The sequence below is a fragment of the Electrona antarctica genome (genome assembly GCF_951216825.1).
Source record: "Electrona antarctica genome assembly, chromosome: 13".
Classification (NCBI taxonomy): domain Eukaryota; kingdom Metazoa; phylum Chordata; class Actinopteri; order Myctophiformes; family Myctophidae; genus Electrona; species Electrona antarctica.
The window spans coordinates 13,765,570-13,779,480 of record NC_136794.1 but is presented as its reverse complement, the minus strand read 5'-3'; the positions used below and the strand labels follow the sequence as shown (position 1 = coordinate 13,779,480).

General features: G+C 43.2%; 1 protein-coding gene across 1 annotated transcript in view; it reads right to left on the bottom strand.

Annotated features, from left to right (window-relative positions):
* Positions 1 to 684: 684 nt before the first annotated feature.
* Positions 685 to 13,911, bottom strand: part of itgb5 (integrin, beta 5) — a 58,461-nt gene continuing 45,234 nt past the window's right edge. Inside the window, exons 12-16 of the mRNA XM_079519058.1 lie at positions 8,474 to 8,696; positions 6,911 to 7,011; positions 3,209 to 3,328; positions 2,452 to 2,618; positions 685 to 1,532 (exon numbers count right to left, since the gene is read on the bottom strand). Of these exons, the coding sequence (XP_079375184.1) occupies positions 1,437 to 1,532; positions 2,452 to 2,618; positions 3,209 to 3,328; positions 6,911 to 7,011; positions 8,474 to 8,696 (707 nt within the window). The 3' untranslated portion in view covers positions 685 to 1,436. The remainder of the gene's footprint in view (positions 1,533 to 2,451; positions 2,619 to 3,208; positions 3,329 to 6,910; positions 7,012 to 8,473; positions 8,697 to 13,911) is intronic.

Here is a 13,911-nt window from a genome sequence, read left to right as displayed (position 1 = left end):
TGCATTTAGCACGCCTACATACACTATTACTACTTATACCCATTCATGCATGCTTACGTGCACAACACACACACACACACACACACACACACACACACACACACCCCCCCCCCCCCCAAGACCGTCACAAAACAGAAAACCCTTCACACCACCCCAAAGTTGATCCCTCCGGGCTAAATCCTGTTAGATCGCCATTGTCAGGCCCCTCCTCTTCCTGTGGGAACAGTTGTGTTAGGATTTATGACCCTGGTTACCACCCATAGAAACCTCTCAGTGTCTCCTCCCTGAGAAGGAAGGGTGGACAGGCCATCATGTTATCTGCACACTTCCCAGTGAACCCAAAAGCCTTTACACAGTTACTTCTCGAGATCTCAAAGAATAGAGTGGAGAGCGTATATTCCATATTAGATGTGCTCTATCTATGCCATAGATAGAGCACATCTAATATGGAATACACGCATACCATAGATTATATGGTATGCAAGTTAGGTATAATAGAGCAAAGATTCTACCATGGTGTCTGAGAATGCGATGGCAGGCAGTTAACCATATTAGGGCTTACACAGCATCTAACCTGTACATTTTATTTCTGTTCACTGAGGATTACTAAGAGAAGAGTGTAAAGGTTAAAAGGATTGCTATCCTGCAATAAGGAACAAGTGAAGGCAGTGCAAAAAGGAATGATTATTTTAAGTCACTTTATGACTGATTCCTAGTATTCTCTGTGCAAAACATGGGTAAGAGGGGTTAAGTCTATTACTCATTTAATGTTAGTAGTACCACAATATCATCATAATCAACTTCAAAAATATGTATCTTTCCTTTGAATTAACTTGTGAAACTAGAATCCTCTGATGCCGTATGAATGTCCATTTGCTGAGAGGGTAGCACTGTAGGATGCATAGTTGGTCGTGAGAAAGGCATTTGTCAGCATTTAAAAAAATATACATACAAATATAGGTCAATGCCTTGCCTGCTCTGTACAATACAAACTGCATTTTTATGTGAGCTATCATTTAATGCAAAAGTTGACAAACGCACTCAAGCTGTCAGTTTTCTCCTCTTATATAACATCGATGGGGCTCATCGTTACTGGGGTATACTTGGAGCCTGTCCGCTCTGCCTATAAACAGGCCGCAGTGGTCCATGCTTCATTGCTCCGAAATGCAGAGTTCGGTCGCCATTATCAGACTAAAACAGAAGTCCGGTCACATCTCCACAATCAGCTGGATTCTGCTCCAGACAAGAAAAAAATAATTAAGGCAGCAATTTCCCCTCCAACACAGTCGAGAGCTGGCTTGTTTCACTCCTGCTATCAGGTCCTGGCAGTGCAGAGGAATGGGCGTGCTTTAGTTCACTATCTACCTCCATGCCACATCTCCAGAGTTTAGTCAGTTGGACCGGTCCTGCCGTGCCCTGACCCTCTGGCTGAGAGATCAGTGGACCGCCCCGTTGTAGGACTTGCCGTACATGTTAAAGTCTGTCTCTACTGAGTGGGTAGAGATGGGCTGCTTGTAGAGAGGGTTGGAGGCCTGGGGGAAAAGTGAGACATACAGTATAATGTTAGATGACACTTAGTGAAAATGAAAAAATAGCAGTTCTACAAGCTGTTGCGAGATTGTAGATCAGCTATTCTTGGCAAAGAAAGAAAAAAGGAGGGGACAATGTATAGAGCCCTGAAGTACCAGGTCAATGAACTACAGGTAAGTGATTAATATTAGCAAAAACAGCTGATCTACAAGCTCAGTGCGTGTTGCAAAAATTCTGGATTGCAGTTTTAATACAATCCATGATGACATTCCATGATACACCAAATCTCTTTGTCAGAAATAGACGATTTACAAGCTGTTGCATTGTGAGCTTGTAGATCTGCTGTTTTCACCAACTATTTGCCCCCAGAATAGGGACAGTATGGTTCAAGTGGCTAAAATGATATTCAATTCATCATCGTTCCGGCGTGCAGCTTTAAAAAACAAAACGGAAACAAAACAACAACTGACAGCTCTAGCAGTCCAAGGGGCCTGCTGCTTTCAATCAACACATGGTGTTTACGCCACAACGGATGTGTCACATATTATGTTCTGTTCTCACTGATAATTATTTATAGCCATAGACCACACATCAGATTCTGCTGCTGTCCCAATCCACAGAGAGCCATGGATGTGAGGGATGTGGTCCACATGTGCCTTAGTTTTAGACCGCAATGTAATGTATGCCCTTAAGTCAAAATTGCACGGTTTTAGAAAGACACAGACTTATTTGATCACAACACATGTACAATATCATACTCGTGTGTCTCATTTTGAGCGGTGTACCTCGCAATTGGAGCTGGTACGTTTCGCTGCAAATGCAGCTTACTAGAAGAGCATTGCATATTAACCTAAGTAGCAGCACCTGAGATGAGGGCAGAAATGTTTCAGATGTCAAGATTAGCAGGAGGGACATCCTCACCATCTCGTATCTCGCGCGGGAACGTGCGCTCTGGAAGTTCGCAAACTCTCGTCGGTCGTGGATGGTGATGACCAGCTTCCAGGCTGCCAACAGTACGATGCCCACCAGCAAAATGCTGCCGACCACCGCTAGCAGTACGGTCATGGCATCAGGTGCTCCGCCACACTCTGTGAGAAGGTGAGCAATATATCAATATTATATATCGTGATACGAGACAAGATACATTATCATCTGGGATCTTGGATATCATACTACCTATGGGTGACATGCACAGTTTTGGCACCTTTGGGTGCTTGGACTTGGACCTCAATGGGAATAAGGCGCTGGCTTTTTTGCATCTATCTTTTTGAAAATGGTGTGACAATGGTGTATGTCATTTTACATATGTTTTTATTATCAATAAAGGAGGTCAAAGTCAACGGTGTGTTTTTTCCTGATTTTAATATGGTAATTAAGCCTTGTTTTATCATTTCAAAGAATTTGTGAAATATACTAGTCGATCTGCTATTTACAAAACAAATTCAATTTTAATATTGTCACCATATGATTTTATATTCACAATATGGATATCAAAACTATCAGTATATTAGATTTTGTCCATATTGCCCAGCCCTGTTAGAAATATTAGCAAGAAATTAAACTGGGATAGCCTATTTAGTACAACACAGCCAAAGAAATGTTAAAAAAAAATTCACAGGCTCTTCTATTCACCCCCTCTCTCCTTGTTTTGAGAACTAACAGTGTTGGGAGCTCTGACCTGGCTCTTTGAGAGCTGTGAGGACGGACTGTCCATTGGCGTGCTCAGAGTACGTGAACTTCATGACACAGTCGTTCTCCGTCTTGTACAGACAGAGCACAGCGCCGGGGTCCTCGGATTCTGGAAGGAGACAGTATGGGAGAAAGAGAGTTTCAATCACGGCTGCTTTGACCAGAGGGAGAAATAGAGGGACAGAAGAGAGAAAAAGGAGAGAACAAGAGGGAGAGGATGGAGAGAAAAAGCTCTGATTTGAGAAAAAGGAAAACACTTTATAGAGTGTCCACATTTCTTTCTTGTGAAGTCACTATTGGGAAGTGAATGCCTTCCCTGGTAGGGAAACCGAGGCTTTCAGTTCTATCTTAAATCAAATATAATATCTGAAGCCCATTAGGGATTGTGAGGTCAGCAGACTCAGCCTGGCCTGACCCCCCCTCTCCCCCCCTGGTCTATTTTGTGCACGATGTTTCCGGAATGTACATGTGGAGACCATTAAGGGCAGTCAGATGTCTGAATGGGGAATGCAGTGAAAAGCTCATATCTGGGCCAGGGGCTGGCGGGGGCAACAGGGAACTGTCTGAAAATAGTTTTAACTGGACTAACATTCACCAGCACCACGGTCTCTTCTGTGCTAGACTGCATCACAGTGCATTTACATATTAGCAGTACTATACATTCCCAGACATTAGTCGAGTGTTCTCGATGATTTTAGGAGATGCCAGGACTTATAGAAAAATGGTTTACAGTCTGGACTCTGAGAAGTCCGACACTCTGGAAAATTTGAACATTTAAGGGCGTATTAAGCAAAGGAAAGGAAACGGTGAGACATACCACCCCTGAGAAGGTGGATGGAGGTATTCATTAAATTTGCCGCTGCAGCCACATTTTTTGCATTTCATTGCAGTTTGCAGTACATTAGAGGATACATTTTGATCAATATAATTTGTTCTTGTACAATAATGTGACACTATAATGCAATTGTTTATTTGTGTTGCTGTAATTACCACTTCTTTCCACAATGATGTTTGCACAGCATTCCACAGACAATTTAGATCATTCATCACCAGTGTGAATAAAGCTTGCTACATGATCTTCAGAAATAGTATAGTAAGTAATGCATAGAATAAATTAAACGCTGCTAGTGTATGGGATAGGAAATATAATGCTGTATGTTGGGAATCCAGCTGTTAAGATGAAGCGTTCTGCCGTGCTGTGCACCCTCCTCATCTCTTCACTTAGTTATCGAGCAGTGCTCATATATTGTACTGTCCAAGCAGTTAGTAGAATCATATTATAACTATTGTTATTCCTGTCATAGAGAATGTGCCAGCCATTGTTTTTGTCAAATTATTATTTGATTGCTCAAGAGGACCCTTAATAAGTTCTAAGTAAAAACAACAACTTTGCAGTAATACAACTTAACGAAATGGCCTACTTAAGCAGTTGAGGGCAAATACTTCAATGGTGATGGCCAGTGAGCACCCACATTGTAGCCATGACAACCCAGTTCAGCTCAGGACTCCAATAATAGATTTATTCTGGTGGTGGTGTTGTTTTTTCTTATTGCAAGTGCAACCAGGTTTTTAAAAGTGGCACTTGGGGGACAAAGCTTAATAGCAGCAGGTAGAGTTCGATGTTTGTTTAGTGGGTGGGGCACACCACCTAGAGGGGAAACGAGGGGAGGCGCTACATAGAATTTCATACTTTAATGGGCTGCGTTCTTTGAACCAAATGAGGGGTTTGGCCTACACTGCCTGTTATTGCACCCTATCTCGGGGAGTGAAGATGTCCTTGGTGCCATGAGAGGCATAGACCAAAACCCACCACATAATAACATAAACATGAGGACACAACCGCCCACTGTGCACAGGGTGTACCCTCATAACTAATTATAGAGATGTGTGTGACATGTTTCAATGTCTTATGGCTGCCAATAGACAAGCCTTATAGTACAGGCAATCTAAGGAAAAAAGTCATTGCAACACAAAGTCTTTCAACTTTTTTTGTTTCATAAATATGTTAGTAATAACATATCAAAAGTCCTAAGAAGTCCAAGTAGGGGAACATATTGAAAAATGCTGAAATAGGTGATTTAACAATTTCTCATTGACGCCCATGTTACACAATGATTTAAACATGTTTTCTTAATTTTCACACAAAAGGTTCGGCTCCCCATTCAAGTGCCGAAGTCCACATGTCAAAAATGTTGAGGTTGCCATCAACAGCTGCCTCCACATCATAGCTGGTTGCCTGTAGCCCAACCTGTGTTCAACCTGCCAGTCCTCATGGGATGACACCAGGCACCGACAGGAGGCTGCTACCCTCGCCCTGGCAAGGAAAGCCCAGAAACATGACTGGCACATCCTGCATGCTACCACAACGACAGCAGCACTTCCATGCAGACTCAAGTCCTGCCATCCCTTCAATGAGGCAGCATAAGAGATGCTCTGTTCTATCCCTGAGGACCTGTCTACCAATGCATGGCTGACGAGATCTTGGAAGCAAGAGTGGGAGACGGCCGGGCCCACACAAATCCATCAGTACTACCCAGGGGATGCCATCACAGTTGGAAGGCAATGGACCCTCCTGAACCACCTACCCACTGGGGTTGAATGTTTCAAATCATCAATGAAGTGGGGCTTGGCATAAGCCTGCCTCTTCGACGTATAGGACCAGAGACGAGGGTATGGCTATTTGATGTTAAGCTGGACATCTGACAATACATCAGATCCCCTTGAGTAGCTTGAGTGATGGTGCCACCATTGGACACATTGGATGTGGTCCACAGTACATTTATACCACACAGTTAAAGTTAAGTTCCTATTTTATGGTTTAGTAATACAAAGATCCCTCCCCTTCCTTCCCTCCTAGTTGTGTCTTTTTTATTTTTACTCTTTATTTTTATTTTATTCTTTTGTAATGTGACTGTCGATTTGTGTCAAACTCTTTTACTGGTATTGTCGGTGTTGTGTTTGTGTCTGAAAAAGAAAAACCAATAAAATACTAATCACAAAAACAAAAACAAAGATCACACCCGTGTGAAGTGAGGGGTGCTAATATATTAAAGTCTAACTCATGTTGATTAGGTGATGTAATGGTGATGTAAAACAAACGGTGCCAACACAATCATACAAGCATACTGAACATAATATAGCCAACAGAAAGGGTCTTGAATGTTTTTTTGTTTTTCTCTCCCACAAACTGCATCTAACACAGTTTCTGGTTGATTGTGGACAGTTCTGAACCTTTTGTGTGGAAATTAGACAAGAAAACATGTTTAACATATAGCATGAATTCAGCTGGTGCACGTGGACACAATAGTGGCGTATACTTAGCAGCTCAGTGTGTGTGTGTGTGTGTGTCTGTGTGTGTGTCTGTGTGTGTGTGCAGTGCACGCAAGCAGGGATTACTGTAACACATCAAAGGCGTGAAAATGCCTCACGTTCACTGACATTCCTGAACACCATACTGAATTTTGGCAGGGCAGAACCACAATAATGGTGAAATGGCTAATAAAAAGTGACAGTGGAAGAGCTATGTAATGCTTGGAGTGAAACTGTTACAGATGCCACAGATGTGAACACTCTTCTCTGCCCCTGCTAGCCAGCTGCTGAGATGTGTGTGTGTGTGTGTGTGTGTGTGTGTGTGTGTGTGTGTGTGTGTGTGTGTGTCACACGCATGCACACATGTAAGAGTTCTACTCACTGAGGGTTTCCACAGTGATGATTTCATCCTTGCACAGGCGCTGGCAGGTCTGGTTGTCAGCGAGACGCCCAGAGTTGAAAATCCTGCATTCGATACACTCCCTAGAGGGCAGATATTAAACAATAATAACCATCTTCATCTTTCATTAAAAGTTTAAGAAATAACTCCACATTTAATTCAATTTAATCCACACATGCACACCATTTGAAGCAGAAAATCAAAAGCAGAATTTACAAATGCGCTTCTGCTGCCAGAAGACATTTTACTAGCGTTCAGGTCACGTTTCATTCTGTGTTGTCTACTATCTGCCAGGTTAACAAATGGGATGTTCAGAGGAGGGAGGCCGGTGAAGACCCCATCTTGAAGGTTAAGGTCAGGTCGAGGGTTAGAGATCATTCCTTAAAGATAGCCGTTTACCATGGAAAACCAGAGCCATGTGTGTCTATGGGATGGATTGAATACATAGAAGCCATTTCTCTTAGACTTGATTCCTGAGAGGCACTGCAGCCCAACCTCAAAAGATTGTCTGGATGAGTGATGAGTTAACACGAGAATGCAACCTTTCATTTCTCTGTCACAAATGGCAGGCAAATGTATCTTAACATCTCTCTCTTAAGGGCTCCTTCTCTTCAAAGTAGAGATAGTTCTATCAGTGAGTGAGTGAAACGAGTGTTTTGGCTCCATCCTTGACCCGAACTGCGGGTGGCGGTTTGACCTTTGTGATAGTCATTCCTCGTTCCAATGTTCTGCCTTCTTTCAACTGCTATGAACCCTTTGACCCATCTGCCAATAATATGAATAAGCATGACTCTCTATTAGAAACCTGAAAAAGCTTAAGACTCTCCTCCAGCCAATGTTTTGTTACCGTTACTTACCTAATGTTCGCACCAAACTGCACACGGTTGACATTTGAAACCATAGGTCATGTTGCTTGGGTAACCAGTCATGGCAATGTAAAATGAAAGTAACATGTAAGAGCATAGGGGCATGGGGTTGTAGCTTGGGCCATCTGTTAATGTTGAAGGTCACCGGTTCACCTCCTGGGACGGTTTGTTGTAGTGACCCCGAGCAAGACACTCGGGGACACGACCTAACTGCTTCCCCAAAGCACTCGTAACCATCTGAGCAGACATCAGCTAGGTGAAGCAGAAACTTAATTTCCTCTATGGGATAATCACAAGCCCCATTTTGCCCAAAAAATACCCCAAATACTTTGCTCCCGCCCCTCTCCCTCTTAAACGTTTTAGTAATATTACAGCTGTTTTTTTTATGAGATGGTTGGGCCCGGTTTTGGAACACAACAGGTGGATTCAATCTTTAATTTCATTGGGATACACACAGCAACACCATATGCTTTGTATTTGCTTTCGACTAGAATCAAAACAAAAGTATATTCTGGAAAAAGAATGCGTTAGTGCTTCTACTTAACGAAGTAAAAAACAAACAAACATGCACATACAGAAAATAATAATTAATTTGGCGACCACTCGAGGGGTTTGCCACCCACATGTTGAGAACCCCTGCTGTAGCGTTCACACGAGGAATCGGACTTGAGCTCCATACCTTTTAGTGCCGCAGGCGTCGGGGCAGGTGGGGCATTTCTCGCAGGTTTCTCCGAAGGCCCCCGGCTCTGTGCACTGGCAGTGCCCACACACACACCTGCCTCGCCCGCTGCAGATCTGACCGTCGTCTGAGATGCAGTACGAGGTCTCCGTGGAACAGTTGCAGTTTTCACCGATGTAGCCGGCGTGGCACTTACACTCCCCACAGTGGCACTCTCCGTGGCCTGGGAAAGGAAGGGAGGAAAGGCAGGAGATCAACAACACTTAATAATAATCCTTCTAAATGATTGGTTATTGTGGCACTCATTACAGTTTCAGATGTTTTTCATATAATGCTCTGTAAATAGAGAACACATCCTACCTTGTAATACAACTGACTTCATTATTCAGAAAATAAAATCCTCATTGTAACTAGGTGAGCACATACACACATAGTGTACTTCAGGGATTCCTCTCGCCCGACCAGAGGATCTGTCAATTTGTAGAGTTATTATTACCACCGTTATAATAATTTTCTCAGACTTCCTGTCTGAGGAAGAGCCTGTTTTGCTATTTTTGAATTTGAATCCTGAAAATAACAGTTGTGGACAGACGATATACTTGTTCCCCTACTTCTTTGTACCATGAGAAATAACATGATGTGTTGTGATGTTGTAGAATGTAGATCTGCTATTTTCAGCGATTGTTTGCCTATTACATGTCCAGAATAGGGATGCTAGGCTTCATGTGGTTATAATAGAGGCAATGCCTCAGGCGGGGTGTGAGCCGTGTAGCCCTTATTGATACATTGATTCGTTTCAGTCGTCTATGTGGTTGTTCGTCGCACTGCACACACTCTAAGACAAGAGGAAGCCTTGACAGATAAGACGGCAGCTGTAATCGGGGGAAGCGTTGCTGGACAAGCGCTTTGCCACGCCAGTTGCTTCCCAAGACCCTCCACAAAGAACGCATTCATTAAGACATTATCACAGTGTAGATTGCGGGAGATGGGGCACGCGGCATGAACTTATCATCAAGACAAACACAAAAAATTGCAAGCTAGAAAATGTGTGAGAATTCAAGGTCTATATGTTGATTACCCTTATGTTCACATGAAGCTGTGAGATGATCAGCCTGTAGCAATAGGATTGTCACATCTTAACCAAATAAACCCTGTAATCTATACTTCGTCCTCTCCATTTTCCCCCTCTACAACAAATATCTCCGGTGAAAAGTTTGTAGATCTGCTATTTCCATCAAATTTTCACCAATTATGAAATTCAGAATAGGAAAAACAGAGAGGACAATTAAGATGTGACAGTCCTATTGCTACAGGTTGATCATCTTAGGAAGCAGGAGAGGGAGCATGCACCTATCTATATCGATGGCGTTGCAGTGAAACAGGTCTGACTTCAAATTCCTAGGGATACACATATCGATACACATCTCGAAGGACCTGAAGTGGGCCACACACTACAAAAGTGGTGAAAAAAGCCCAACAAAGACTCTATTGCCTCCGCCACCTGAAAAAGTTCAGAGTGTGCCCCCGCATCCTCAGAGCATTCTACAGCAGCACCATAGAGAGTGTTCTGACAAGTGGCACCACCGCCTGGTTCGGAAACTGCACCGCTGCTGAACGTAGAGCACTGCAGAGGGTGGTGCGAACAATGCAGTGCATCGTGGGAGGGGAGCTTCCCCCCTCCAGGAAATACATGAGAGACGTTGCATGGATATAAGGCGACAAGTATCATCAGAGACATTCACCACCCCCAGTTCAACCCACTGCCGCACCCACGGCCAGGCAAGCGTTACAGGAACATCGGGAGCAGTACTTTGAACAGTTTTTAGTTATCAGCAATTAGAGTGCTGAACAACAGCTCTGATGCACAGACTGAACTGAATCATGATTAAATAGGGACTACTTTACTTATCTTGTACATACCGTACATACATTCATTCATGACCTTTTATTGTCTCCACCAGGCCGAAGGCATGGGGAGAGGGTATGTTTTGCACTCCGTCCGTCCGTCCGTCCGTCCGTCCGTCCGTCCGTCCGTCCGTGTGTGTGTGTGTGTGTGTGTGTGTGTGTGTGTGTATGTGTGTCCGTCCGTCCGTGGACAGCTAATCTCCGCCACTGTTGGCCCAGCCGATGCCAAACGGCCTGTTATTTATTATGCACCCACATTGTCATATTATGCACTTTATGCTCTTCTCTTCTCTATCCTTTCTAACTGCAATGATGATGCTGCGCAACCACGTTTTTCACCCACCTTACTTGTAATGTGACAATAAAGATTGATTCTGATTCTTATTGCGAACGAAGTGAGCACTAACTATAGAAGCTGGCCAAAACTGTCTGTGTGTCTGTGTGTCACGCTGTAACACCACCCACCCGCCACCAGAGGGCAACTGAAATTGGAACGATACAGAGGTCTGTGTGTGTGTGTGTGTGTGTCAGACTGCCACAACAGCTTCGTTCGCTTCCCGCGTTTACGCGTCTTACTTGTTCTGATAGGATTGCTAGGGTTCATGTGGTGGTTATATTATATACTTGGCAGTAAAAACAACACTCAGGTCAGATCAGATCACAGTATTCCCCAGGAGGCCCTGAGCTGCTGTAAAGTACAGGAAATGTCTTCTTTATAGAGGTTACCACCTCTGCGTAATGGTCATCTCACTAAAGGTGCAAACATAGCACTGCAAAGGTGGATGGTCTAACCTTCTGGAGGGTGCTAATGAAATCCAGGTGTGAGCCTGCCTTCAAGTTTACGGTAATAATGGATAGGGAATTCTGCGTGTGTAAGGGAGGAGACTTGGGTCACTTGGGTTAGCATAAGCAACAGGGGGCGGTGCCGACCGCAGCATTCTTCCCACAGCGGCATGCGTTTCATAATATTTCATTCATTGTCTGGTCGTTATTGATACAAATAGGCATACACTGACCGCATGGAGACAGTATGAGTAATTGTCTAAAATAGGACATAAAACATCACATACAGAGTAAAAATGAATTACAGCAATGCCAATAGTTTTATATTGTGATGAATTGAAAAGAGAATTTGGGTCGGTCACAAACTCCATCAACATTGTGAGTAAATGTTCTTTTTGTTCATTGGACAACAAACAGATTGTGGTGACACTGTCAGCCAAGCTAATAAAGAGAGTCAGATGTTTATTTGTTTTATAATAAATACAGCTTTCAGTAATGTATAATAATAATGTTTTTAGACAATAATGTCTTTTTTGTTGTTTTGATGAGGGCTGCTCAAGGCCTTAACTTCCCCTCAGGGATGAATAAATACCTACCTTCTTTTTTAAAGATTAGTTTTTTTGGCCTTTTGCCTTTATTGATGAAGTGAAGATAGACAGGAAAGAGGGAGAGAATGCAGCAAAGGTCGTCATGAACGGGACTCGAACACGCGACACGCTGTCAGGCCAGAGCCTGTATGTGCATGCGCTAGAGCACCTCCTGCCCTTTTGGCAATGTGCCCTTTTGAAAGAAAAACAAAACAAAACTTTTTTTTGTACAGTGTGTACACTAGTGTATAGTATGTGGAACATGGTGACATTGATCAATTCTTGATAAAAAGCCTATAAATCTCACACTATTAACACTTATGCCGCTAGCATTTATTGAAAAATTAGGATCTAATTCACGCCAGCATTTTTTTAATTTGAGCTCTTATTTTGAAAAGCCGCCATTTCCGCTCCACAAACAGTAGTCCTAAGTTAGGAGTTTTCACACAGCTGGACGGGCCTTGTTTACAATGTGAATCCAGGCCGGAGCTCCGGAGAGCTCTAGATCGTCAGCTCTGTGCCGTCAAAGAAACGCTGTTTTGACCAAAAATGCCATCTGGGACAAGGAATAGGAGATACAGGCGATTGAAAGAAATGGATAGAATGGATTCTTATGGCGACGACGATCTAAGATGGGCGATCCAGTGCTGTGCTAACAACACAGCTAGCTAACCGGCTAACGTGAGTAGCATTTTGGCTCGAGCAATCGAACACGCTATAAAAGCTCAATTGCCAAAGGCCGTCGGCAATGGCGTTAAGCGTCAGTATCAAAATTAGGCTTCAATTGACTTTAATCGTCGGCAATGGCGCGTTAAGTGTTAAGGCAACTGGCCGGTTCCATGCGCTGCACAAGGTGCCCTTTTTTCACTTGAGTACCTGCCTCTCTAAATGTCTGTGCACGCCACTGCACAACACAACACATGACACTGCAATGCATTGTGAGCTTGTAGATCTGTCATTTTTGCCAAACGCTCGCCGAAGAATAGGGACACTAGTGTTCAAGCTGTTATATCATTCTACATTACTTGTTGTGGTAGTGCAAAAGTAGCAGTACAGTAATGGTGGAGAGCCTTCTTCCAGGTGCAGTTCTAGAATGTTCAGTGTTTAACAGGGCTGAAACCTCAAGTCACAAGAGGGCCACAGATCATCTGTACTCATGGGTCACAGATCCTTCTTTCTTTACTCAGTTCATGGTCAGTGAACCGTCCTTCAGTGAGCACTGAAATCATGGATAAAAGCATTTTTATTGGAGGATAAAAATTGAGATAGAAATGCGAGATTCAAAAGATCAACGATAAACATATCAGGAAAATGTATCAGGACTATATATCAGGACTTAACCACGCCACAATCTTGCGTTCAATGTACTTTGCACCGTTTGCTGGAATTTCTTTATAAACTACCCGTTATTTATCGTTGAGGGTGAACTTTTTGGAGGCTAAAGAAACTTTCAAGTTGAAATACATTGTGCTGTCTTTGTGGCCTATACAGTATATAAAACGTACAATTTATGCAAGAAGATTGTGAAAGATAATGACCAAAGATACAGTATATATGCTCTGTTGGTGAGTGGGTATTTACAGGTTAAAGACAGCTGACCTGGCAGTTGGGTCATTGTTCAGAGCTCTGATGGCCTGAGGGAAAAGGCGCTTTCTGTGTCTCTCTGTAGTGGCTTTGTGACAACGAGTGGCATGCGTGGCATTAGGCTCAGTCACACAACCAGGCCTGAGAATGTGTCCTGAACAGGGGGCACTGCTGCTGGGATATTCACTGGTTGGGATGCAGGCAAGTTTTGTCTTGACAGTTTGGAGGATAAAAGAAGTTCAAGTGCTGCTTCTTTGTCAGATGCTCACTGTCAAACAAGTCATGACGAGCTGTTAACATACCTACACATTCTGCTCATATTGTCGCTGTGTGTGTGTGCGTGTGTGTGTGTGTGTGTGTGTGTGTGTGTGTGCAAGTGCGCATGTGGATATTGTTAAGGTTGTCACCCATGACAGCGAGAACACTAGGCAGTTTTTCACAAGATGGATCATGTAGTCATTGTGATAACCATAACAAAATTAAACTGTTTAACTTTGAGTTGTATTGCTGAAAGTTTTCCAACCATGATGTGTGTGTGAATGTAACAGAGGAGAAATAAACTGTGTATGATTTAAATTG